Source organism: Cannabis sativa, chromosome 9 (genome assembly GCF_029168945.1).
Source record: "Cannabis sativa cultivar Pink pepper isolate KNU-18-1 chromosome 9, ASM2916894v1, whole genome shotgun sequence".
Taxonomy (NCBI): domain Eukaryota; kingdom Viridiplantae; phylum Streptophyta; class Magnoliopsida; order Rosales; family Cannabaceae; genus Cannabis; species Cannabis sativa.
In genome coordinates this window covers 4,461,600-4,489,175 of record NC_083609.1, presented here as the reverse complement: position 1 = coordinate 4,489,175, position 27,576 = coordinate 4,461,600, and the positions used below count along the sequence as shown (strand labels likewise).

The window sequence follows — 27,576 nt, the reverse complement described above, 5'->3', positions numbered from 1 at the left end:
ACTAAATATAAATAATTATAATATAAACTATAGATATTACAATCAGTTTTATTAATAAATAATTATAATAATATAGATAATAATATTACACTCATAAATAATTATAAACAAACTATAAATTACACTCAGTTTTATTAATGTAAATAATATAAATTAGATATTACACTCAGTTTTATTAATGTAAATAATGTAAATTACACTCATAATATTACACTCAGTTTTATTAATGTAAATAATATAAATTAGATATTTTTTAAACAAACTATTTTCATTTAGTGTGTAGTTCTAAAAAAAACTTTAGTTCTTAATATTTGGATGATTTAATTTTGATTTTTAAAATTAAAATGAATGAAATAGTGACATGTATATAGTCACAAGTATAAACCTACAATAATTTTTAAGTGATGTGGGATTTTTTTTTATTTTTTAAAATCAAAGTTAAAACATCAAAATATTAAAAACTAAACAGTTTTTTTTTTAAGACGATACATTATCTCTTTTATATATGTATTTGCTAAATGAATTTTTTTTTTTGTAATTTCATAATAAATAAAGATTATTTTGGTAATTCAATTAGTATAAGTCCATTAACATTCTTATTTTTATTAAAGATAGATAATTTAGATATTTTTTAAACCAATTATTTTTATTTAGTTTGAATCAGAACAGAAAATATCTTTTTTTTGAAAGACGGTTAAATTCCTAAATAAAACTAATAACACTTAAATTAAATTAAATTATATAAATAAATAAAATAAAATAACTATTATAGTTGTGAGTCATTAACACACACCTTTCTCTATCTTTCTCACTCGTTTTTCTTATATACACATATATACATATACATACACGGTCGTCCTCAATCCAAATCTCGCCACCGGAGCGGTGAATATTTTCAAGCTTCCGATTCCGATCTGTGAAATGCTCCTTTGATCTCCGCCATCTCGTCGCTCCACGCTCATTTGCCAATAATGGTGATCTACAGCTCAGTAACTCCTGGCCAGGTTTCTTTCTTTGATTTCGCTTTTATTCGTAGATCTTGATTCACTCCTCTTAATTTCTGAATTGCATTTTTTTTCTTTGTTCTTGGAATGATAATGCTTGCGTTGGAGTTGATAGAAGAGTGTTTGTTGTTGTTGTTGTTGTTTGAATTATGCAGGTTTCGTTTTTGCTTGGACTTGTGCCTGTGATTGTGGCTTGGATTTATGCTGAGATTTTGGAGTACAAGAAGACTTCTGTCTCTCCTAAAGCGTGAGTTCAACTCTTGAATTGTTCAGCTATGTACTATAAGTCTATGTATCTCTCATTCAAATTCGGATTTGAACTTTTAATGTGTAATTTTATTAACTTGGCTTTGTTCTTAAGCAAACAAGGATGAAAAAACTATACTTTTTTTTAGGTTTTTATTTCTAATTTGATTGCCTTGAGTCATTTTTAAGCAAGTAATGGATAAAAAAAAGTGTTTCCTTTTCCTTTTTGAGTTGTTTTTCTCTATTATTGATAATTTGGCTACCTTGATTCTGTTTTTAAGAAAATAAGGGAAAAAAACTTACAATTTTGCTCTCATTGGAGTTGCTTTGTTGATTTGATTACTTCGAATATGTTTTCAAGTGAAAGAATGAGGAAGAAAAAACTTAAATTTTTGTTCTCATTGAGGTTGCTCTTCTACACAGTAGGCATTCTGACATCCCTTTGGAGGTGGTGGTAAAAGAGCCAGTTAAGGATGATGATAGAGCTGTTCTGCTGGAGGAAGGAAAGCTCCAGGCAGCCTCTCCTAAAGCTCGGATATTGTCTTCGTCATCTTCTATTGTGAGGTGTGTTGAGGGAATTTGTTTTTGAAAATCTTGAGTGTGTGAAGTGGTTATCACATTCTCTTATCTTATGTTGTTCGTAAAATTTGCGTAGGTTCCTTTTGATGGAGGAGAGTTTCTTGTTAGAAAATCGATTGACACTTCGAGCAATGTAAGTAGAGTGTACGATCACTCCAATTGCGAATTACTTTTTATTCTGTGGTTAGATTGTTGATATTGAATCATTCACTTCCTGTTGTGGCTTGCAGATCTGAATTCGGTGCCTTTTTAGTATATTATTATGTGTGTGATCGTACAGACTTCTTCAACTCATCAGAGAAGGTAGTCATTGGAACTTGTAGGATGACCCATTGAACATTTATTGGACCATGTTTGTTGTGAAAATTTTCAATATAGTGAAGATGCTTTGTGAACTCTACTTGCATACTCAGTTTACTGACCCTGGGTATACCAGACCAAATATTTTCAAGGGCTATAGTTGAATATTCTGTTATTCCTAGTATGAAGTTTCTACAAAAGATGTATAATAATTTGTATTTGTAAACATATTTTGCTTAACAAATCTGCGATGTGTTGCTGAAAATTTTATGGTACACCCCATGATTGTGATTGTTTGTTTTAAAATTTATCTCCTTTTATATCTGATCATTTGTTCTGATGAGATTTATCTTGGTTTATCATCTAATTGTGCAGAGTTACAATCGGGATATTTTTCTGTTTCTATACTTCCTTCTCATCATAGTTTCAGCAATGACTTCTTTCAAGATACATAATGACAAGTCACCGGTTACAGGGAAATCAATACTTTATTTGAATAGGCATCAAACCGAAGAGTGGAAAGGTTGGATGCAGGTTTGTTTCTCTTTCTCTAGGGCTTGTGTCCTGTTTTGGCAACAAATATCATGCTTTCTATTTATTCAAACATGTATTGTCCATACCAAATAAATAGTCTTGAGATCATAAGCACGCTGAAAGGAATTTTCATTGATTAGTGACACCTACTTTTTGGAGCTTGTTCTGTCATTCCAGTATCAAGAAAAATATTTTATGTGTCAGAGTGCAAAAAATTATTGAGTAATACGGATACGATGTGTAGGTATTCTGATATTGTATACATCCAATATTTGGAGAGTTATCTTACAACTTTTCTCTTACAGGTCTTATTTTTGATGTACCATTACTTTGCTGCCAAAGAAATCTATAATGCAATCAGAGTATTTATTGCTGCATATGTCTGGATGACTGGATTTGGAAACTTTTCATACTATTATGTGCGCAAGGATTTTAGCATGGCAAGATTTGCACAGGTATGCAAATAGAAGTCTTAAGATTAATCGTTTTAGTTATGTAGTGTACTCCAAACTAATGTTTATACTATTCTTGTTGAACAGATGATGTGGCGCCTTAATTTCTTGGTTTTCTTTTGCTGCGTTGTCCTAAACAACAGTTACATGCTGTACTACATTTGCCCCATGCACACCCTATTCACCCTTATGGTTTATGGGGCTCTTGGTATTCTGAACAAACATAATGAGAAGGGTTCAGTCATGGCGATAAAAATCATCTCTTGCTTTTTGGTGGTCATCATAGTATGGGAAATACCTGGAGTGTTTGAACTGATCTGGAGCCCATTAACTTTCCTTCTTGGTTAGTAACTTCATCTTGAAGATTTGTAAGTCAAAATGTTGCAGATTGCTGATCCAAACCCTTCAAACTTGCAGGTTATAAAGACCCAGCAGCGAAATTGCAGTATTCCCCATTGCGTGAGTGGTATTTTAGGTCAGGCCTTGACCGATACATATGGATAATTGGAATGATATATGCTTACTACCATCCAACTGTAAGCTTCATGAGACTCATACATTTTATTTTTCTAAATTGCAATACATATTGTACTAGAGTAATGGTCCTGTTGGAATGAATGAACACGCAGCTAATTGGCTTTATTTTTTGTAGGTTGAAAGGTGGATGGAGAAATTGGAGGAAGCTGACGTGAAGAAAAGATTATCAATCAAAGGGGCTATTACTTTTGTAGCCTTAACGGTATTTTAACTAATAATTTGACATTCACAATTCTTTGATGTTCAGTTCTAATGTGCTGGTCTTTGAATTTGTAGATGGGGTATCTATGGTTTGAGTATATATACAAGCTGGACAAGCTTACCTACAATAAATATCATCCGTATACTTCATGGATTCCGATCACGTATGTATACATTTCCTAAGTGATATAACAAATTTTAAAGCCTAAGCTGCTGTCTAATTATTTCATCTGTGTTGATCAGGGTGTACATATGTTTGCGAAATGTTACCCAACAGTTTCGATGCTATTCTTTGACCCTGTTTGCGTAAGTGTCATCTCATACTTTCGTTGATTCATTTTCTCATATATTAGTTTCAAAACTTCATCCGTGAACAACCTAGTGTACTTTTTCTGAGAAGATTGTAGTTCAATTATTCATGAATTATTAACACTCTCGTGTTTATCAGATGGCTCGGGAAAATAACACTAGAGACGTACATTTCACAAATCCATATCTGGTTAAGGTATTCTTTTCTTTTAAAATTCATTTGCTACTGCCGGTGTTTCTTATTTCATAGAAACTAAATTTGATGCCTTACATTGCTAGATACATAGGTTACATGCAAATTCAAATCTGTATAAACAAATGTAGACATAGCTGACTTTTATAGCAGCAGTTGACATGCTCACTAAAAAAGATGAAAAGATGGGTTGTAAAGAAAAAGAAAGAAAGACAATTCTCCTAAACATAACACATATAAACCTTCTGTCTCTGGAGTTTTTAAGAATCTTTATAAATTAGATTTACATCATCACATATTTTCATCCTTGTAATATATTATTTGATACTTACAGATCAGGTGTTCCCGATGGTCAGCCAAAGTTGTTGCTGTCCATGATACCAAATTATCCAATGTTGAACTTCATGCTCACAACATCCATATACGTTGCCGTAAGTTAAAATTTATATTATGCAATAATGAACATAGCCAAAGCTGCTGTTAACTCACTATATCAAACTTTTTTTTCTTGCAGATCTCGTACAGACTTTTTGACCTAACAAATACACTGAAAATAGCATTTGTCCCTAGTAAAGACGACAAGCGTCTTATCCACAACATGATCACGGGTGCTGCAATATCTTTCGCCTTATACACCTTGTCGTTTGTATTCCTGAATGTGCCCACAATGCTGGTAAGCTTACTAATTTTATGAACAAATACTCATTCCCATCATTAAATCGAGCAAGAACTCTTACTTACCTACATTTCTTAAACTGATGTTTTAGCTGAAACTCAGTTTTTTACATTGAAGAACACTCATGATTTTGCTTCTCTGTTTTATAAAATGTGCAGATTTGAGAACTGAAATACGTCGAAGTTGGTAGTGGAGTCATTTGGCTTCTATCCACGAACACAAGGAATATCCTATTCCATTGTACGAGATTGAGATCGAGCTTCTTCGAGTGCAGACTAAAATATTGATTGATTTGCAAGCAACTTGCACTGAAGTCAAATAGTTCAGAGCATACCCTATTATGTTCTTAGTTTAGTTTTTTATTTTTTTTTTATTTTTTGGTAGGATATGTATAGGAAAAGATGTGATCATGTTTGTGATCATCGGATTGGACAGAGTTTGGGTTTTTGTCATTATCATTCTTACTATTACATCAACTATAATAGTAAAATTCATTACAAGTGTAATACAATATTCATTAGTTTGTCAAACAAGACTATTTTTCTTATTAAAATTATATGCAATCAATCATCAATGCTGGTTAAATTTGAGAATTGAGATTGTGTTTAAGAAAAATTAATCTTACTAACCCCATCATTAAAGTTTAGTAACATTAACAATACGTCGTGACAACAACAATGAAAATTCATAGTTAAAAACCTAAACAAAATCTTTCCCAAGAGAAAAAATGGGTATAAATAATTAGCTATTCAAAGGCAGCATTATCAACTACATAACTTGCTTCATTCAGGTATTTGATACACCATTATCAAATAATGACCATAGATGATTCCTTCCCTACTTCACAAGCAGATTGCGCCTCACTCCTCAGAATATATGCACAATGTCATAAGCAAATCTATTCATTTATGTCAAGGAATGAACTTATAATAATATCAACAGTCATAAAAACATTTATATACGCATATATGTACAGGTAAATTTGTAAAACTTAGTAGCACATAATCATGGCAAGAATAAAATGTGCCAACCCTATAGTATTTGGAAACTGAGAAACTATAGACTGACCATTTCGGTTGCCCCTATCTGTTTTCGATAGAAAAAGATTTTTTTTTTCACTTATAACTATATACACTATAACCCAAGAAACAATTGACTTAGTCCAAACATTACTGACCCTAGTTATGATTTTCGCAATTAACAAAAAAAAAAATGAAACAATTATAAGGATACGTCCAGAACAGCACGAATGACTGCAAAAAGTCAAAAACAGGTGAGCGTTAATGAAGGAATTGAGTGTTGTAAATGATTAGGCAAAGAGTATGAAATTAGGAAGAACTAAATGATAGAGCATTTACCAATAGCCCACCAAAGAAACCATCAAGCACAATTTGATTCCAGGAATCGAAGTACGAATGGATGGAAAATCCGGCTTTGGCTATAAGTCCAACTGAAGTAATGGCCATGACAAGAAAATAAACAACAAACCCTTTCCAGCTTGTTAATCCCAAAATTCCAGCAACAACTCCGGCAATGATGGCCATGAATGTTCGGCTAAAAAATGATAAAATAGTCAACAATTTAATGTCAACAAAAATATATAAATAAAGAAATAAAAGAGAGAATTATCAAAAACATTTCAAGCAATGGCTTTGTCTGCAGCAGACTTTTGTCAATGAGGTTGAATATTTGCTTCTTATAATAACGAAGATATGAAGTATATTCTCTTAGATTGCTATTCTAGATATCAAAAAAATGTTCACGTTTCACCAATTTCAAGTAGTGAGATTACCAATGATTCAGCTTAAATTAGGACTTCCATTAACAAACCTGTAAAATATAGTCTTCATGTTACTTTGCAAATTCTCAGTGTTGAAAGTTGGTAAGTCATTAATGGTATCACTTGATTTCTTCCCAGTTGAGTCATGTCCAGCCATTCTTTCTGCTTATGTTGGCTGCAAGGAACACATTTTCCATAAGCGTTACTTGCAATGAAAAGCATAATTACAGATAGGGGTGCACATCAAACGGGTTGAATGGTTCTTTTACATGGTGTGTTCTAAAAAGTGGGATCCAAAAAGGCCCAATTAAGTGGCGATGTAGGTGGGTTGGGTTAAGTAAAATAGCTACTAAAAGAACATAGTTGTAAGAAAAACATCTCACTCACATACTAGTGTATTCAAAATTCACTACAGAGCACATATATATTAGAAGCTCATGCTTCAAGCATTTGTTTATCACTATATATAATGAGTAATCATTTACAGCACAAAAAATAATTGATAATATATAATATATTACAAACACAATGGAGGAATTCAAATAATTAATTTTTAAAACAAATCACACAGAAGGCATTATTAGTCTTTTGCAGTCCATCAAGATCATAACGACACATCATTTATGTAATGTCAGGTCCTCCCATTTCACAAAACAAAAATTATATGAAGACCAACTCTTCAGTACCAAACAATAAATCACATTTCAAAAAGGTGTCATTTGTGAAGATCACCCCAAAACCTCCTATAATAGAATATATCAGCACAAATTACTGAAAGGCGCAGTTCAATCTATAACTAAGTATTCATCAAATTGTAAAATCTAAACTTGAAACAGAATCAAATGGAAAGCAATAAAATATCTACAAAAGCATGATGAAGCCATGGGTCTGACTTCTTCATTACGTTCAATAGATACTCTAATTATGAGTAGGGTTGACAATTTGTATTATCATGTTGTATTCCGGTTGACACGATTATGACACAACATGATTGTTAAATGGGTGGAAAACCCAAATACGACATGACACACTAACAAGTTTAGTAAACGTGTCGTGTGACCCAAACACAAGATTACAAACATTAAATATGACCCAACACGAAATTGATACAACCAAACCTAATTATCTAAAAAATTATTCAACTTGCCACACAAACACAATACATAGAAGTGTGCAGCACAAATTCTTCAACAACAAGACAGCACAGGGTTGAGCCAATGTATACATTCATGCTCAACTAAAGTGAAATGTATCATTACATACCAAATTCATAGTTTAAATTTCTTAGCATTGTTTTGTATAAAGAATTTCTCTCTTCAGTTATAATTGAAGTACTACAGATTTGTTTTTCTACACTCTAACTTAATATCACTGAATTGAAACCAAAATAGGGGCCTATACCAAATAAAACGAACAAACAATCAAAATAAATTAGAAGGAAAAAACTGAAGCAGTTAGTACTCAAATACTATAAATTTGTCTAAAAAGATGACTGGATCTTCATATCCAACTCCAATACAGTCCTTCCTTGAGTTCCTTTGTATCATTATCATTGATCTCACTATATTCACTCTGTTCTCAACTACAATTTAAGATAATTCCGTGTATCCCTATACATAGATATATCCCATATCTCATCTGTTAACACAAAATCGATCATACATACCCCAATTTTTCCATGTCAACTCGCCCAGTACTCAAACAACAGAAGTGAAGTGAACACAATTACCAAGCGACATAAAAGACAATAATATATAAAAACAAACAAACTAGGTTTTGAAATGTACAAAGTTCAATCTTCCAGCGAATAAGTAGAATCCAGTAAGAGAATAAAATTTAAAGCGAAATCCACTAACTAATTATAATCAGAAAAGGATCTGCCAAGTTAAAAACCACAAGACTAGCAGAATGGAAAGCGGCTAGGCTGATGAGTGTGAGAGGAAAAACATATAACTGTTTTATCTCAGAAACAATGGCGGAATAAAGTAACCATTATTATATAACCATAACCCCAAAAGACTCAAAATTCAAGCTATAATACCAAAAAATAGAAACAAGTTTCGGATTCAAGGTGATTGCGATGCAAATTCATGATAGAGGAATTTGTGATAATAAAATCAACGAAAATAAATGTAAACAGAATGCAAATTCTTACTGTAAAACAAAATCGAGCAGAGAAATCTCCAATCTATGAAGGTGTGATTTGGTGAAGAAGAAGAAGTATTGCTCTGCTCAGTCCGTAGTTGTCAATTGATGAGTCTCCCTTTTTCACCGATCTGTGTATTTTGTTCGAACTATCTTATATTTCACATTACCTCCTTAAAGTTTTTCAATTTTCGCATTTGTCCTTTAATTATGATAAAATTATAATAAGCAACCATTAAAGTCCACATAAACGCAAACATGCCCCTATATATACGAGAGCATCTAATCTGCACGGATTTCATAGTTTGGATCGAATCCAATCCGAATAATAACTCAAATCCAATCCAATCAGATCGGTAAAAGTGCAGATTGAATCGGTAAAATTGATGATTTGAACAAATCTTTTGACTTAAAAGATCTTGGACAAGTGCATTACTTTCTTGGTGTTGAGATTCATAGAGATTCAAAGGGTATGTATTTATCTCAAAGTAAATACATTACTAATATTCTAGTTAAAGGTTCTATTAGAAAGAGCCAAACCATGTTCCAGTCCTACAAGTAGTGCTCACAAACTTTATCTCTATGAAGGTACTCCTTCTGAAGACAAAACACTATATATGAGTACCTTAAGTGCACTGCAAAATACTTAACCCTCACAAGACCCGATGTTACATTCATCATAAATAAGATATCTCAATTTATTCACGCTCCTACTAATGTACACTAGGAAGTTTGTAAATGGTTGCTGAGATATCTGAAAGAAACACTCTCTGAAAGACTTTTGATTCTGCTAGTTCCTAGACTATTGATTGAAGCCTATCCTGATACTGATTGGGCCAGTTGCCTTGATGACAGACATTCAACAGGTGGTTATGCAATATTTTTTTGGCCTTAATCTAATCTTTTGTTCTGCTAAGAAGTAAGAAGCAATAGGTAGTTACTCGATTCTCCACAGAGTCAGAATTCAAGGCCCTAACTAATGTTGCAACAGAGATCAAGTGGCTTCTCTCATTACTTACTGAACTTCAGGTCCAACTTGTTAACATTCCCATCATTTGGGTTGATAACTAAGGAGCAACTGCTTTAGCTGCTAATCATATTTTTCATGCCAAATGTAAACATATTGAGATTGATCTACATTTTGTGTGTGATCAAATTTTAAATAATGAAATCTCTGTTCGGTATGTTCACTCTGTTGATCAGGTTGCAGATGTTCTCACCAAGTCTCTGCTTAAGGACCGATTTCATTATCTTAAGACTAAATTCAAAATTGTTAACACCCATTTTCATTTAAGGGGGATGATAACTAACTAAACAGTTAGTTAGAAGTAGTTGGTATCAGGCTCAATTTCTATTATTTAATTTTGTATTTACTTGTAACTAACTTTGTTAACAAAAGATACTTTCTTGTATGAGCCTTTTCTACATAAATATTTAACCTAAAATGCTATGATTTTCTAGCATTAGTGCTAAGGCTTTTCATCTTTTTTTTCTCTCTCTCTCTCAAATTCTCCTTTGAGATTGTTGATTTTAAGAAATTTTATAACTTTTCATTTAATTTTACTAATATAACAATTAAACTCTTAAATTTTGATATCTATCAAATCATATCATCGAATGTTAATATATATATCAAATCAATTATACCTCTTAATTTTTTTATAAAAAGTCAGTTAATAAAAAAATTAGACAAAATTTTTTAAATTTTTCTAATAATCTTAATAATTAGGAAGTATTTTTAACAGTTAAAAAGTTGAAAACATGATTTGATAAATATTTACCAATTTGTTAACATCATTTTTTTTTGTTAACATTACATGCAGCCAAAATGAATAAATATATTTGAAAGTGATATCAATTTCTTTGTGATATGATATTACACCAAAAATTTACATCGACAACAAGACTAACTCCACTACTGCAAACCAGCACATGTTCGTCGTCAGATTCTCCCCCTACTCTTCTCCTACTCAACCAAAAATGCTCTCTTTAGCTCTGTAAATTGGGTTTCATGAAAGTGTTTTGAGTTTTTTTGTGAGATAAAACTGGAGCAAGCTCCAAAATGTATCTCAAAGAAGGACGTTCCTTATTACTCAAACTCCACAAACCATCAATACCCTTTGTCCTAACCACCAACACAAACCCAATTCCAAATTCAGTTGATAAACCCCAATTTCAGTCCATGGAAGAAGCTCTTCTCAGCGAGTTCGATGTGTTGAGAAAGTTGAAACAGGAACGAGATATCTCCTCAGCAATGGAGTACTTCATGTCCGTAGCCAATTCTCGAGCTTTCAAGCACACCCCTTTAACGTACTCTGCCATGATTGAAAAGCTCGGGTGGGATACCCAAATAGATGGAGTTCAGTATCTTTTGCAGCAGATGAAGTTGGAAGGAATTGGGTGCTCTGAAGATTTGTTTGTTCAAGTAATTAACTCTTACAAGCGAGCTGGTTCGGCAGAGCAGGCTTTGAAGATGTTTTATAGGATAAGCGAGTTCGGGTGTAAACCAACGGTGAGGATTTACAATCATATTTTGGATGCTTTGCTTGGTGAGAACAGATTTCATATGATTAATCCTATATATATTAATATGAAGAAAGATGGGTTTGAACCAAATTTGTTTACTTATAATATTCTTTTGAAGGCTTTGTGCAAAAATGATAGGGTGGATAATGCATGTAAGTTGCTTGAAGAAATGTCTAAGAAGGGTTGTTCCCCAGATTCTGTTAGCTATACAACTATAGTTTCTTCATTGTGTAAGCTTGGTAAAGTTGAGGAAGCGAAAGCTCTTGCTGTTGGATTTGAACCCATATTGCCTGTGTATAATGCTTTGATTAATGGGGTGTGCAAGGAATACAAAATTGATGAAGGGTTTGAATTGTTAGCTGAAATGGTGGATAAAGGAATCGACCCTAATGTAATCTCTTACTCTACTATTATTAGTTCTCTTTCTGATGTTGGGCATGTAAACTTGTCTTTTGCAGTTTTAGCTAAAATGTTTGTGAAAGGATGTAGTCCTAATCTTCATACTTTTACTTCATTGATAAAAGGGTTGTTTGTGGAAGGTAGATTTCATGAAGCTCTTGCCTTGTGGAACAAGATGATTATTGATGGATTAGAGCCTAATGTTGTTGCTTATAATACTCTTATCCATGGTCTCTGCTCTAGTGGGAATGTGAATAGAGCTGTATCTGTTGCTCATCAAATGGAGAGAAGTGGTTGCTCACCAAATGTTAACATATATAGCACTCTTATTGATGGCTTTGCAAAAGTAGGTGATCTTGTTGGTGCATCCGATACTTGGAACCGGATGATGAATTCTGGCTGTCGTCCTAATGTCGTAGCATATACTTGCATGGTAGATGTACTTTGTAGGAATTCTATGTTCAACCGGGCTTATATTCTAATAGAGAAAATGACTGCCCAAGGTTGTCCTCCAAATACAATCACTTTCAACACCCTTATCAAGGGATTATGTGGGAGTGGAAGAGAAGATTGGGCTCTAGAGGTGCTTGATGAGATGTGGAGCAGGTATGGTTGTTTGCCTAACATCACAACATACAATGAATTATTGGATGGTCTCTTCAAGGTGGGAAGATTTAAAGAAGCTTTTGAGCTCATTAGGAAGATGGAGGAAAAGCGAATAGAACGGAATTTAGTTACTTATAATACTATTCTCAGTGGGTTTCTTCATGCTGGTTTGCCTGAGAAGGCTTTGCAGTTACTTGGCAAAATGGTTGTTGAAGGAAAATTGCCTGATCTCATTACTTATAACACAATTGTTTATGCCTACTGTAAGCAGGGAAAGGTAAGGTATGCAATCCAACTATTGGAAAGGGTTGGTGGATCAAATGAGTGGCATCCGGATGTAATGACATACACCAGTCTCTTGTGGGGAATCTGTAGTTCGATAGGTTTAGACGAAGCAGTTGTATGTCTTCATAAGATGGTAAGTGAAGAGATCTTTCCTAACATTGCTACATGGAACGTCTTAGTCCGATGCTTATTTGATTCTCTTGGTCATTTGGGGCCAATATACATTGTCGATGAAATTCTGGGTAACAAATGAGTCTCTTGAATTTGATTCTCTTGAAGTAAATCAACTCATTTGTCGAAGTTCATTTTGAAAGGCTATGAATTTTGCTGGGGCTGCCCTGGTTGTGTTCTCAGGTCAAATGCACATGTAAGGACAATGAAAGAGGGATTCTGCCTTCTGAGGACAATGATTACTTTATCACTTGGTGTCAACCTAAGAAATTTGAGTTATCTTTTGCCAACTTTGGCACCTAAATAGCTTAAAATTCATGAGTGTGGTACAAGTACATACTCCAGTTACAAATACAAGATCATACTGGCTTGACATGGGCTACTGTGTTTTAGGAAGGTGGTGATTATGGATAATGGGGTGTCTCTGCTAAAGATTTATATTACTTGGAATTTCAAGATGAGGGCAAATAATTCGAAATGTTTTATTTACCAAGTTTACACCTTTAAATTGAAAATTTAAGAGGAAACATACAGTGATGAACAACTTGTAAAATCAACTGTGATGAAAGCAGAAAAGGGTGTGTTTTTCTTCGGAGGCCAGAGTTGTTCTAGATATGTTAGAGAAGCTGAAAAGAGAAGATTTTAGCTCTGATCCAAAGGTAGAAACAATCACTTCTGACTTTGGATTAACCAAAGACCGAAGGTGTGTTTTAAATGCCATCCTTGATTTTGTAAATCCTTGAATGTTTTTTTCTACATCGTCATTACATATTTACTTTCTCCTTTTGAAGTTTATTATTTAAATAAGATAATATGCTCTTTTGTTAGCATTTGAACTTTGATTCTCTAATATATACGGAAGGTAGTTTAACCATATTAAATCAACTATAATTACAAACATGTATTGTCACTCCATTTTTTTTGAAGGGGGCATGTGGGTACACCTGTGGTAATAAATTTTGAGAGAAATATACTGTGAATAAAACGTAACTCAAAAGACTCAGGCTGTTGCATATCAATTCATTTATAGTATGCATGGGAGAAATACAGGGAAGAAAAGAGAGGCCTATGAAAGGCTTACATGCAGCAACACTAACAAGAAAATATTCCCAAAAGTTATACAAGGAGGCAAAAAGAAATAACAGAGACCTCAGGATTGTCTCATTCATATGTACTGCTGTCGTTGTTATGATGTCACCATTATCATCAATAGGAACTAATCCATTTTCTTTAACTCCACCCCCCAAATGAAATGGGGAGGCAGCAACATTGAGTTTGTTGATCAAGGAAGGGATTGGAACCTGGTTGGTGTGAGTCCCTTTGTTAAACATTCAACAACTTGATCATGCGAAGGTACATATTGAATTTCGAGCTTCTTCTCCAACACCTTGTCTTGAACAAAGTGAACATTGAGTTCTATGTGTTTGGTCCTTGCGTGGTATACAAGGTTGGTGGCTAAAGCACTTGCACCTAAGTTACGCACCAGATAACATGAATACTTGGTAATTTAAACTTCATCTGAGTCAATAATCCATGTAACCAAGCTAATTTAGCAACAAGATGAGCCAAAGCTCTATATTTTGACTCGGTGCTTGAGCGAGCCACAATAGATTGTTTCTTAGAGGATTAAGAAATTAAGGACTCACCAAAGTACACACAATATCCTGTAACATACTTTTTATCGTCGGGACAACAAGCTTAGTCAACATTAGAAAATCCAATCAAGGATAGCCTTTCACTAGGAGCAATATGAAGACTGGTGCATACTCTAGATTTTGAAGTAGTTATGAGGTTATTTCCCCTTTCTCATAAGTTGTCTCAACTGTGATGAATTCTTGCGGACAAGCTTTTTGACCATTAAGACAGCCTTCCAATATGTGACCACGAATGATGGTAAACATCATAGTCTTCCATAGAGAGAAGGTGTTTTGATCAAGCTTGAGTGAAAAGAGATGGCTCAGAGTGTTACTGAAAGGAGTTGTCGCCGAGGTAGCTGTAACAACATGATGGTCAGCTTGAGAGGTCTAACTCTGTTCAGTCAACATTGGTGAGGGCCTGAATGCTCAAATACCAAATTAAATTTTGATAAAAAATATACTGTGAATAAAACTCAGCTCAAAAGACTAAGGTTGCATATCCCTTCATTTATAGCAGGGGAGAAATACATGGAAGAAAAAAGAGGCCTATGAAAGGCTTACACGTAGCAAAACTAACAAGAAAATATTCTCAAAAGTTAAACGACGAGGCAAAAAGAAATAACATAAGAAATCTTCTAGGGATTGTCTCATTGATGATGACAAGCTATCCTTGTCATCAATGATATCACCATTATCATCAATAGGAATGAGAAATTTGATTTTTTATGCTTACATTTGGTTAAATTTTTTTTCCTAAACACATAATAACTAATATTTGTAGGATATGATAATTTTTATGATATCCCTAAAATACTCCCCATTTACATCATACCCATTTATACAATCGGACCCCCCCCCCCTTAATCGGACCCCACATCTGACACAATCGGACCAATCAGACCCCCATATCGGACCCATCATACTCCCCATCGGACCTACATATCCTACCTCGCAAACTTACAGATTCATAAACCTCATCGGACCCCATTAGACCTACATCGGACCTTGCCCAGATCTGAGATTCTAAAAAACAGAACACGAAGTCACCTTTGACATTGTGTCCGATTTGGTTGGGGGTGTCCCGTGGGTTGGTGGGGGAGCGCCGTGGGAGAATGGGTTCGGTCTGTGGGTGGTGGGTTCGGTCCGTGGGGTGGTGGATTCATCGGTCGAGTGGGGGGGGGGGAATGGGTTCGGTCCGTGGGTGGTGGGAATTCGAAAGACAAAGAGAAAGGGGAGGATAAAGAGAGAGAGTCAGTTTAGAATGAGGGGGTAAAATTGGGTTTTAGTAAAAATTATCCTATTTACAAATTTTGTATAGTTTTAAATTAGTAGACCAATTTTAGTCCCTATTTTACATACAATTTCAAATTTCCCATAGGAATTAATCTATTTTTTTTTTTTTTCACTTTGGTTAACTTTTCCCATGAACACGATTGTGGGTTTTTCACAATGAATCGTAATTATGGTGGGATAATTGAAAACAAAATATATATAATGTTATAAATATTATTAATTATGTGGATGTCTAAATCTTTTACCATTAATGTAATCAACATTTCCTTTTTTTTAACATTCCCTTTCTCTTAGTTTCTTTATTTTTTTTAGTTTCTTAATATTTGACTCTTGTATGTGTATAAATAGGAGATCACCTATTGGAATAAAACACTCAGAAAATTCTCATCTCTTCCTCTATTTTCTTTCTCTAAATTATAATATTACATAATACATATATTTCATAATACGTTATCAGCACGAGCCCCTAACCAAAGTATGATAATGTTTTTTTATATGTGATCTCGAATTGCTTCAAAGTCATGATACACTAAATATATATATATGTATATATATATACTCATCTGACTGAAACACATTCGAGTTAGCTATTTTTTATTCTTTTATTTATTTTGTAATAAATCAATATTTATACAATATATGTCTATGCTCATATATATCTATATAGATGCTTATTATATATTATATATGTGTGTTGATTTGTTTATCATATTATATTGTTTAATTTTATTATCTTATTCTATATTTCAGTATTGTACTATATTTTGTTGTATTTTTTTTTCAAAATTTATGTATATGTCTAATAATTTACACTTTATATTGATATAGTTTTCTTCATGGCAAACCTTGCAAAACTTGACTTTGTGGCACTTGATATTTCTGGAAAAAACTATTTATCATGGATTCTTGATGCTGAAATCCATTTAGATGCTATGGGTCTTGGAGACACCATCAAAGATCAAAATACTAAAACAAAACAAAATAAGGCCAAGGCTATGATTTTTCTTCGCCATCATCTCCATGAGGGGTTAAAAATCTGAATATTTAACCGTAAAAGATCCTCTTGTGCTTTGGTAAAATTTGAAAGAAAGATATGACCATCAAAAAACTGTCATATTGCCAAAGGCTAAGAATGATTGGTTGCACATGAGGTTGCAAGATTTTAAATCAGTAAGTGATTATAACTCTGCAATGTTTAATATCACTTCTAAATTAATGTTGTGTGGAGAAAAAATTACTGACTATGAAATGTTAGAAAAAACATATACTACTTTTCGTGCCTCTAATGTGCTCCTGCAGCAGCAATATAGAGAGCGAAATTTTAAAAAATATTCAGAGTTGATTTCATGTGTTCTAGTAGCTGAACAGAATAATGAACTTTTGATGAAAAATCATGAATCTCACCCAACTGGGTCTGCTCCATTCCCTAAAGTGAATGCTACAATTGCTGACAATCATAATCATAGTCGTAGTCGTGATCATAATCGAAGTAATAGACGTGGTCGTGACCATCATCATAATCGTGGTCGTGGTCGCGATCGCGGTCGAAGCAATGTTTGGCATCATAATGGCCAAAGTAAAAATTTATATACTCCAATGAAAAGCACAATTACTGAGAACAAGGGAAAAGGTCCTCAAAATAATAATCGTAGAAATTCTGAAAATTTTTGTTCTAGATGTAGAATAAAAGGACACTGGGCACGTGCCTGTCGTACGGCAAAACAAGCATCTGTGAAAGGAAAGGAGAAAATAGAAGCAAATTTTGCCTATCAAGATGATGGTTTTCTCAAAGAACCTTTGGATATTACGCACTTAGATGTTGCAGATTTTTTTAATGAAGATCTCACTAATAACAACATGAATATCGATAATGGAAATGAGAATGTCCACAGTTAGTCACTTTTCTTTGTTATGTTTTTTTTTTTATTATTATCATTTATTTATTTTAAGGTGTTTATTTTATTTGGCATGTTTATGTAATGAACTTTTATTATTTAAGCATTTATATTTTGAACTTATTATGTTTTTTTTTTTGGTTAATGAAGTAATGGACATTTGTCATTCTATACATGATTCTACAAATAATGGTGATGATATGTGTTTAGTGGATAGGGCAACCACTCATACAATACTTAGAAGTGATAAATATTTTTCAAATTTATCAGGAATGAAGGCAAATGTTAATACAATATCAGGCACTGTAAATTTAATCAAAGGCTCCGGAAGAGCCATTATATTGATGCCTAGAGGAACAAAAATTATTATAGATGATGTCTTATTATCCACCAAATCAAAAAGGAATCTGTTGAGTTTCAAAGATATACGTCGTACTGGATATCATATTGAGACAATAGATGAAAATAATTTTGAATATCTTTGCATTACATCTATTGTTTCAAGAAAAAAAATGTATATTAGAAAAATTACCTGGTTTGTCTTCAGGTTTGTACGTTACACGTATAAGTACAATAGAAACTCATGTTATTGTGAACGAGAAGTTCACAAACCAGAAAAATTTATTTGTTATTTGGCATGACCGGTTAGGCCATCCCGGTTCAATTATGATGCGTAGAATAATAGAGAACTCACATGGTCATCCATTGAAGAACCAAAAGATTCTTTTATCCAGTGAGTTCTCATGTGCTGCTTGTTCTCAAGAAAAGTTAATCATTAAGCCCTCACCGGTAAAGGTTGGAATTGAATTCCCTGGATTTCTTGAACGAATTTAGGGCGACATATGTGGGCCTATTAGCCCACCATGTGGACCATTCAGATATTTTATGGTATTGATAGATGCATCAACTAGATGGTTACATGTTTACTTATTATCTACTCGTAATGTAGCATTTGCAAGATTGCTTGCTCAAATAATCCGATTACGAGCACAATTCCCAGACTATGCAATCAAGACAATCTGCCTTGATAATGCTGGTGAATTTACATCACAGGCTTTTAATGATTATTGTATGTCAATAGGGATAAATGTTGAACATCATGTTGCTCATGTACATACACAAAATGGTCTAGCAGAATCATTTATTAATCGCCTCCAATTAATCGCAAGACCATTACTTATGAGAACAAAACTCCCAATTATAGCTTGGGGACATGCTATTTTACATGCCGCGACACTTGTACGCATTATGCCAACATCATATCACAAATTCTCCCCACTTCAATTGGCTTTTGGTCAGGAGCCAAATATTTCCCATAATCTAAGAATCTTTGGTTGTACAATATATGTTCCGATTGCTCCACCACAACGAACAAAGATGGGTCCTCAAAGGAGGCTGGGAATATATGTTGGGTATGAATCTCCATCTAACATTAAATATCTCGAACCCACAACTGGAGATATATTTACAGCACGTTTTGCTGATTGTCATTTTGATGAGACAAGTTTCCCAGCTTTAGGGGGAGGGGAAAAGAAACAGCTGGAAAAATAAATTATATGGAATGCACAATCATTATCTCAATTTGATTCTCGTACAAATCAATGTGAACTTGAAGTTCAAAGAATAATTCATTTGCAAAATATTACAAATCAATTACCAGATGCATTCACTGACCGAAAGAAAATTACAAAATCACATATTCCAGCTGAAAATGCTCTAATTCGAATTGAAGTCCCAGAAGGACAATTAATTAATGATTCTAAAGCACGTTTGAAACGTGGTAGACCAGTCGGTTCCAAAGATAAAAATCCTCGAAAAAGAAAGGGAGCAAATAATCAAGATGACCCTAATGAAGAGGCTGAAAATTTCGAGGAAGATGTTGACATAAACAAATCTCTTGAAGAGATTCAGGTACTTGAAAATATTAGAAATAATGAAATCTCAATAAATTATGTCAATACAGGAAAAGAATGGAACCAACTCGAAGTAATTGTCGACAATATTTTTGCTTATAATGTAGCGCTAGAAATTGTAAATGAAAGTGAGGATCTTGAACCTAAATCTATCAAAGAATGTCAAAATAGAAAAGACTGGCCAAAAGGGAAAGAAGCAATTCAAGCATAATTGAATTCACTTGCTACACGCAAAGTATTTGGACCTATAGTCCAAACACCTGAAGGTGTGAAACCCGTTGGATACAAATGGGTATGTTTACGTAAAAGAAATGAGAAAAATGAAGTTGTGAGATACAAAACAAGACTTGTAGCTCAAGGTTTTTCTCAAAGGCCAGGTATTGATTATGAGGAGACATATTCTCCTGTGGTGGATGCAATAACATTAAGTATTTGGTTAGCCTGGTTGTGAGTGAAAAACTCGATATGCGATTAATGGATGTAGTCACAGCTTATTTATATGGATCACTAGATAGTGATATTTACATGAAGATCCCTGAAGGATTTAAGATGCCTGATGCATATAATTCAAGCAATCGAGAAATGTGCTCAATTAAATTACAAAGATCATTGTATGGATTGAAACAATTAGGACGCATGTGGTACAATCGACTTAGTGAATATTTATTAAAAGAAGGATATAAAAATGATCCTATTTGCCCATGTATTTTTATAAAAAGTTCAAGTCCTGAGTTTGTTATCATTGCTGTATATGTTGATGATTTGAATATTATTGGAACTCCTGAAAAACTTTCAGAAGCTGTGGAATATCTAAAAAAAGAGTTCGAAATGAAAGATTTAGGATTTTTTTTTTTATCTTGGTCTACAAATTGAGCATTTAAAATGTGAAATTTTCATTCACCAGTCAACTTATATTGAAAAGATTTTGAGACGGTTTTATATGGATAAATCACACCCATTGAGTAGCCCAATGGTAGTTAGGTCACTTGATGTAGAAAAAGATCATTTTCGACCTAGAGAAGAACATGAAGAGCTCCTTGGTCCAGAAATACCATATCTTAGTGCAATAGGAGCATTGATGTATCTTGCTAATTGTACAAGACTTGATATAGCTTTCTCTGTCAATTTATTAGCAAGATTTAGTTTCGCTCCAACATATAGACATTGGAAAGGGATTAAGCATATACTCCACTATCTCTAGGGTACTATTGATAAAGGATTATTCTATTCTAATAATTGTGGGTCACAACTTATTGGCTACGCAGATGGAGGATATTTATCTGATCCACATAAAGTCAGATCTTAAACTGGCTATTTGTTCACTTGCGGTGACACTGCTATATCCCGGCGGTCAACAAAGCAAACTCTGGTGGCTACTTCCTCAAATCATGCTGAGATACTTGCAATTCACGAGGCAAGTCGAGAATGTGTTTGGTTAAGATCAATGACACAACATATTCGAGGAACATGTGGATTAACATCTAATAAAGAAGTACCAACAATTCTCTATGAAGATAATGCTGCTTGCATCGCTCAACTTAAAGGAGGGTATATTAATTAAAGGAGGCAGAACTAAATATATTTCACTAAAATTCTTCTTTACACACAATCTTCAAGAAAATGGTGATATCGATGTTCAACAAATTCGATTAAGTGATAATCTTGCAGACTTATTCGCGAAGTCATCACCAACATCAACTTTTGAGAAGATGGTTCACAAGATTGGAATGCGTCGATTAAAGGATCTCCATGAATGCCAAAATGAGGGGGAGTAATTTCATACTGCACTCTTTTTCCTTGACCAAGTTTTGTCCCATTGGGTTTTCTCGGCGAGGTTTTTAATGAGGCAGTTATTATGGACATCCAAGTGGGAGTGTTATAAATAGGGAAATTTGATTTTCTATACTTAAAAAATTAAAATATTTTATTCTTAAACCAATACTTTTTAAACTAACAAAAATATGACACTTTTCTCAAAACCCCAAAAATACCCTCAAACTCTCACAACATCTCTCTTTCTCTCTCTATCTCGGCATCCCACACCCCAGGTCCGTTGGTCGGACCATGGGGTCCGATGGGGTTCGACCAATCGGACCCATCGGACCCCATGGTCCGACCATCGGACCGGGCTTTTTTTTTTCATCATTCGATTTGAGAGAGACGAAGAGAGAGGGGTCCGATGGGGTCCGATTGGTCGGACACCATGGTCCGACCATCGGACCTGGGACTTTTTTTTTCGAACTGATGACCTGGTCCCTTTGTGGTGCCAAGAGACTCATTTGAAAGAACAAATAAAAATAAAAGTAACGCCTAAAGATGACTACAATTGGGAATTGTGCAACTTTTCACACATTATAATTATGCATGGGAAATCTCATAAATAAATCAAAACCATTCATTCATTTATTATTATTAAATTAAATAAAGATGACTACAATTGGGAACTGTGCAACTTTTCACAGATTATAATTATGCATGGGAAATCCCATAAATAAATCCAAACCATTCATTTATATATTATTATTAAATTAAATAAAGATGACTACAATTGGGAACTGTGCAACTTTTCACACATTATAATTATGCATGGGAAATCCCATAAATAAATTCAAACCATTCATTTATATATTATTATTAAATTAAATTATTCAAACCTTATAAGAACAAAAAACAAAATAATATGTAGACAAAGGGACCAGATCCATCAATTCGAAAAAAAAAAAAAAAAGCCCAGTCCGATGGTCGGACCCTCTCTCTTCGTCTCTCTCAAATCGAATGAAGAAAAAAAAAAAAAAAAGCCGGGCTCGATGGTCGGACCATGGGGTCCGACCATCGGACCCCATAGTCCAACCATCGGACCTGGGCTGTGGATGCCGAGATAGAGGGAGAAAGAGAGATGTTGTGAGAGTTTGAGGGTATTTTTGGGGTTTTGAGAAAAGTGTCATATTTTTGTTAGTTTAAAAAGTATTGGTTTAAGAATAAAATATTTTAGTTTTTTAAGTATAAAAAATCAAATTTCCCTATAAATATTATTAATTATGTGGATGTCCAAATCTTTTACCATTAATGTAATCAACATTTCCTTTTTCTTAACATTCCCTTTCTCTTAGAGATTGTTTGGCTGTGTTTTCAGTTTTCAGTTTGTAAAATTGTGTTTTTAAAAGTGAGAATAGAAAATAATTTTAATTTTGTCATTTTAAAAATTTAATGGTATTTGGCACAAATTTTTAAAAATTGTTCTTAGATTTTTTCTTATGAAAAAAAATCTATATTTTAACACCATACCATGATATTAATCCATCTAGGTCTAGGTTCGGGTATGGTTTCGAGTCTAGGATCCGAGTATGTGAGCAAAATATAAAATATAATATGTTAGACAAAAAAAAATTATTTTTGAAAATTGAAAACATCATTTTGATGTTTTCTGTTTTCTAGTTTTTTAAAACTCAATTTTTAAAAAACTATTTTTAAAATTTTTTGCCAAAAGACTCCTAATAGTTTTTAAAAACTGTTTTCAGTTTTAAAAAACAGAAGACAGTTTTTAAACTATAAAGCCAAACAACCTCTTAGTTTTTTTTTTTTTTTTAGTTTTTTAATATTTGACTCTTGTATATGTATAAATAGGAGATCACATATTGGAATAAAACACTCAGAAAATTCTTATCTCTTCTCTATTTTCTTTCTCCAAATTATAATATTACATAATACTAATATTTCATAATATATAAATATTATTGTTACTCATTTTAATAGACGTTCTCTGGCTTTATTTACAATGTTGCACTATATATTGCTTTGTAATTTAACTCACACTAACAGTTTGGAAGATACATATACAATCAAAACATTGTAGTTGATTTATGTATCATCAATCTATAAAGTAGAGTGTTTATTTAATTAATTTATTTATTTATTTTTATAAAAGTACCAAGTTTTAATTATAATTACTTTCTCATGAGAAACTATTTTACCTAGAAACTAGATATAAGACCTAGCAATACGACCATTTGCTCCTCTGGGAAAGAAACCCCCAGGCACACGTTCATTACCATTTCCATACACAATTCTAAGTATCTCCGCCGGTGTCCTTCCATACGAAAGTGAGTCTTGATTTGCAGAGAGTACATTTCCAGAAACTCTTCCTTCAGCGCCTAGAGCTATTGGTACTACAAGCCCTTCATCTTTCACACCACTTCGTCCCAGCCTGTTCCTTAGCTCAGAAATTCGATTTGTGAACTCTGCCACAGTTATATTATAAGGCTCCACTCTCATCTCCCTACGCTCATACAACAATGCTCTAATTACAGCGTCTTGCCCTGATTCCACACCCAAAAGACCAGCCACAAGCTGAATGAACACCATACAAAAAACATCAGGTAAGATTTTAGAGTACTTTCATCACCTTATCTTCTCTATTCTTTACAACATCATCAAAAACTTTTAATTTTCTGTTTTATCTGGCATATTTTAATTTACACAATACATCAACTTCTTTCTTTATATAATTTAAATATCATATATTTGCATATCTTTTATTATGTAAAACAAAAAATGGGACAAAGAAAATAAAGAAAATTAATTAAATAATGAGAGAGAGAGAGAGAAAAATAAAAAATACGTTTTGACTCATAACTATTCATTAAGCTAATGGCGAGGTAAAAGTTCAAGGGTATAGTACCTCACTTGATATAGTGATATTTTAAACATTTTCGGCTAATTTATACCTCTTAGCTATTTTAACTTATCTAAGAGCACTCACAACAATTCCTTTAAACTCTTATCTTCTTTAAAAATTTAAAGAGAATGACATAAAAATAAGCTCCATCAGTTCCTTTAAACACATTTTTTAAAATAGATAGAAAGATAGAGAAGTTGATGTAGAGAAGAAAGATAGAGAATTAAGTTGATGTATGGTGTAACCTAAAAAATTGATATAAAATAATTAAGTAAAATTTTTGAGATATATTTCAACGGATAGAGAAAAGATATTGTTCGTAGTGCTCTAACGTGAGTGTTCCAAATTTAACTCATTTTCTTTTTTGTGGTAGTAAGTAGTAAATAAACATGAATGAAATGAAATTTTTGAAGCTTACACTCTTGGAAGTAGGTTTGATTAGGTTAGGGTTTGCTCCAACGTAGCCAGTTAGTCCAACATAGGGAACTAAATATGATGCTATAAGAAAGTTAAGGCTGTTTCTGTAAGGATTGAAAGGAGGTATTAGGTCTCTCCCAAATGCATCCTTTATTACTCCTGCAAATACTGATGAACTCAAATTCAATAGTGGCCTTGGGAACCCTGTTACTGTATTTTGAATAGCCCTGCATTGCATGCATATAAAACTCTTTAATATTTAGAATCAAAACAGTATAAACTAACTATTATATATATAATATATGAATATATATACTAGTCAAGGAGCCCAAAACAAATATTTTTTTAGTAATTTGTGAAAATATTAGATAATTTTTAAATAAAGGAGGTAATAATTTTTTTTTTAAGGCCCACCCAATCTCAGAATCGGCCTCGATATTAGTAAATATATCTATATATATACGAGAGAATACAAACTAAAAAAACAATACCTCAAGTGTCCAACTTCTTGGAACCCAAATTGTGTAATGATATCTGTTGTGACATTGTCCAAATTGGCCTTTGTAGCACCGATGGGAGGTGGGCCACCCTTTGTCAATTGTGGAGCAACTCTGTCCAAACCATAACCCAATGCTCCATACAAGAAGAACTCAGCTTCCAAAAACTCAAGATTCAAAGGAAATTCCAAGAGATCAACATCAGAATTTAGGACAATCCCAATATTATTATTAACTGCTAGATATTTTGGGAGGAGGAGGACTAGCATAAAAGCAACAATTGAACTGGCCATTGACCCCATATGTGAACTCATACGCATACTCATGTAAATATATTATATATTATATATATTGTATTCCTTAGTTTTGGTGATGATGATATTAATGTAAGCATACGTATATATATAGATGGAAATGCCATCATGGATAATTGAAAATATTATAGTAATATTTTGTAGTGGTGGACGTTAGGGTGGGCAGATAGTGTACTTAATTTTTTGACTTTCTCCTTTGATTTGTAGGGGTGATAATGTCAAGTTTTAATTTATTGAGTTTTTAAAAAATAACTTTTCAATAATAGGCTTAATGGAATACTTATCTTGATAATTTTTTTTTTTTGGTTAGAATCACTTAAACCATTGTGCTAAAATATAGGCTTCTTCACACCAATCATGAGCTGTCATTAGATAATTCTAGATGTTGTGCCAATTATTATCAAAGGATTGTTTTATTCTAGAATTTTCAAAATGCTTGGGATTCTTTTTTTGAATTAGCCAATGAGGTGGCAAAGGAATATTTTCTTGTTAGAATTTTTAATCACTTTTGATGTACAATAAATAAACTGTAAAAATTATTATTTATACACTGCGAAAAATCAATACAAAAGATATATCAAAAAGAATTTCTTTCTCTCTTTTATCTACTTTTCTTTTCCTCCGATCCTTTTCTTTTTGATTTGGTATCAAAGCCAATGGCTTCTCAAGGTGATTCCTCAGTCAACAATCCTAGGTCTCAAGCTGTCGATGCTCCTATTTCAGCTTCAACACCTGTGCCGCCTGCACCAGCCGCACTAGTGTTACCTGCGCCCTTGCTTCAACCGTTAGCTCCAATTACTATTCACCTAGACAGAGACTGTTGGAAAAATTCTCATTACAAGAGAGAATAGGAGGATTACAATCAAAATACTCAAAATACAAATAAAAGTATTTCATCAAGATTACAAGAAATCTAGAAAAGAAGAAGGATAACACACAAAAAGCTTGACCAAGGCTCAAGGACCTTTGTCCTAAAAGTCATTTCCTCCCTCATATGGACACTTAGGGAAACTCTAGAAATGCTCTTAAGGATTTATCAAGCCTCATATGCTCAGCCTAGTGTCTAAGGATGAGCATATCCTCACAAGGTTCTAACCACAACAAATGGTTTCAACCACTTCTTATGCAAGTGAACAATATGGCCTTTATTTATAGAGTTTTCACTCTCATATGAACATGAATGATCACCATAAAGCCCTTGGATGTTACCAATCATAAATTGGGCATTTATGTTATTAATTGGGTGATTTGGAGGAGTTTTGGGCTGTTACAAAGGCTCTCAAACTTTCAAAAACGTGGGCAATAATATGCTGAAAAAAACAGTAACTAGTTACTAGTTACCATTTTTTCAGCTTTGGCCAATTCTTTTCCAAAGTGTTCCAAATCATTCCCACTTGATTTTGAACCATTTATACACCTTATAAATGAATAAATCAAGTCTCCAACAACTATATTTTTAATAGCTATCATTCATTCACATTCATAAATAATTAGTAACATCTTTTACTAATTTAAGAGTGAAAAAGAGATGAGAGTTACATATTCAAGTGATCATCAATTTAAAGGATTTGCAACTCCTATTTTGTGATCATTCTACATACATTTTGTAACTCCATAATGTATGTTACAATTTGACAAAATTAATACTTTGTCACACTTAATTATTTACAACTTAATTATTTAATCTAAATATTATATTATATAAAATAATATAACATTCCCCCACTAGATTAAATAATATCTCATTTGTAGCAAATAATTTTGTAACACAACATTTTATTTAATCAATCAAACATTATATTATGGAGTAATATAATATTCCCCCACTTGATTAAATAACTTCACTCTAATAGAAACCATTGCATTTGTGCATAGTGTAAATTGTCTTTCGACTTGAATTTTACCTTAGTGTAATTACCACAAAGTTTATCGAAATTTTGGTTGCCGTAGCATTGAACCACTATTTCTTGATAACAAACCTAAGTGATAACA

General features: G+C 33.1%; 4 protein-coding genes across 7 annotated transcripts; 2 read left to right on the top strand and 2 right to left on the bottom strand.

The window, feature by feature from the left end:
- Positions 1-744: 744 nt before the first annotated feature.
- Positions 745-5,561, top strand: LOC115722746 (protein REDUCED WALL ACETYLATION 2). 2 transcript variants are annotated; one of them, XM_030652042.2, is made up of 16 exons: positions 745-1,004; positions 1,160-1,251; positions 1,674-1,814; positions 1,906-1,962; positions 2,060-2,132; positions 2,505-2,663; positions 2,969-3,118; positions 3,203-3,458; positions 3,533-3,651; positions 3,768-3,854; positions 3,929-4,017; positions 4,097-4,159; positions 4,302-4,358; positions 4,690-4,786; positions 4,870-5,028; positions 5,190-5,561. In XM_030652042.2, exons 1-16 carry the CDS (start codon positions 972-974, stop codon positions 5,193-5,195), a joined length of 1,638 nt encoding a protein of 545 aa, XP_030507902.1. In that variant the 5' UTR covers positions 745-971; the 3' UTR covers positions 5,196-5,561. The 2 variants fall into 2 exon arrangements, with proteins under 2 accessions (XP_030507902.1, XP_030507903.1); XM_030652043.2 differs by having other exon boundaries at positions 774-1,004; positions 1,677-1,814.
- Positions 5,562-5,630: 69 nt separating this feature from the next.
- On the bottom strand, positions 5,631-9,162 carry LOC115724142 (uncharacterized). 2 transcript variants are annotated; one of them, XM_030653610.2, is made up of 5 exons: positions 8,967-9,162; positions 6,862-6,986; positions 6,390-6,585; positions 6,265-6,284; positions 5,631-5,929 (listed from the first exon to the last, which is right to left on the bottom strand). In XM_030653610.2, exons 2-5 carry the CDS (start codon positions 6,966-6,968, stop codon positions 5,899-5,901), a joined length of 354 nt encoding a protein of 117 aa, XP_030509470.1. In that variant the 5' UTR covers positions 6,969-6,986; positions 8,967-9,162; the 3' UTR covers positions 5,631-5,898. The 2 variants fall into 2 exon arrangements, with proteins under 2 accessions (XP_030509470.1, XP_060960438.1); XM_061104455.1 differs by lacking the exon at positions 5,631-5,929 and having other exon boundaries at positions 6,137-6,284; positions 8,967-9,125.
- A 1,625-nt stretch (positions 9,163-10,787) lies between these two features.
- On the top strand, positions 10,788-13,824 carry LOC115724151 (pentatricopeptide repeat-containing protein At3g48810). 2 transcript variants are annotated; one of them, XM_030653615.2, is made up of 2 exons: positions 10,788-11,468; positions 11,601-13,824. In XM_030653615.2, the coding sequence occupies exons 1-2, from the start codon at positions 11,019-11,021 to the stop codon at positions 13,023-13,025; spliced, it is 1,875 nt and encodes a 624-aa protein (XP_030509475.2). In that variant the 5' UTR covers positions 10,788-11,018; the 3' UTR covers positions 13,026-13,824. The 2 variants fall into 2 exon arrangements, with proteins under 2 accessions (XP_030509475.2, XP_030509474.2); XM_030653614.2 differs by having other exon boundaries at positions 10,788-13,824.
- Positions 13,825-23,446: 9,622 nt separating this feature from the next.
- On the bottom strand, positions 23,447-25,660 carry LOC115721955 (ferritin-like catalase Nec2). Its single transcript, XM_030651066.2, has 3 exons — positions 25,265-25,660; positions 24,775-25,000; positions 23,447-24,028 (listed from the first exon to the last, which is right to left on the bottom strand). Exons 1-3 carry the CDS (start codon positions 25,594-25,596, stop codon positions 23,660-23,662), a joined length of 927 nt encoding a protein of 308 aa, XP_030506926.2. The 5' UTR covers positions 25,597-25,660; the 3' UTR covers positions 23,447-23,659.
- Positions 25,661-27,576: the final 1,916 nt, after the last annotated feature.

Excerpts from the sequence above, each read along its gene's own strand:
- LOC115722746 (XM_030652042.2), top strand. The coding sequence starts at position 972 with ATGGTGATCTACAGCTCAGTAACTCCTGGCCAG. Across the intron at positions 1,963-2,059 it reads CGATTGACACTTCGAGCAAT|ATCTGAATTCGGTGCCTTTT; the intron begins GTAAGTAGAGTG and ends TGTGGCTTGCAG. Across the intron at positions 2,133-2,504 it reads TCTTCAACTCATCAGAGAAG|AGTTACAATCGGGATATTTT; the intron begins GTAGTCATTGGA and ends CTAATTGTGCAG.
- LOC115724142 (XM_061104455.1), bottom strand. The coding sequence starts at position 6,968 with ATGGCTGGACATGACTCAACTGGGAAGAAATCAAGTGATACCATTAAT. Across the intron at positions 6,586-6,861 it reads ATGAAGACTATATTTTACAG|CCGAACATTCATGGCCATCA; the intron begins GTTTGTTAATGG and ends ATCATTTTTTAG. Across the intron at positions 6,285-6,389 it reads GTTTCTTTGGTGGGCTATTG|TCATTCGTGCTGTTCTGGAC; the intron begins GTAAATGCTCTA and ends GACTTTTTGCAG.
- LOC115724151 (XM_030653614.2), top strand. The coding sequence starts at position 11,019 with ATGTATCTCAAAGAAGGACGTTCCTTATTACTCAAACTCCACAAACCA.
- LOC115721955 (XM_030651066.2), bottom strand. The coding sequence starts at position 25,596 with ATGAGTATGCGTATGAGTTCACATATGGGGTCAATGGCCAGTTCAATT. Across the intron at positions 25,001-25,264 it reads CAAGAAGTTGGACACTTGAG|GGCTATTCAAAATACAGTAA; the intron begins GTATTGTTTTTT and ends CATGCAATGCAG. Across the intron at positions 24,029-24,774 it reads TCAAACCTACTTCCAAGAGT|CTTGTGGCTGGTCTTTTGGG; the intron begins GTAAGCTTCAAA and ends GTGTTCATTCAG.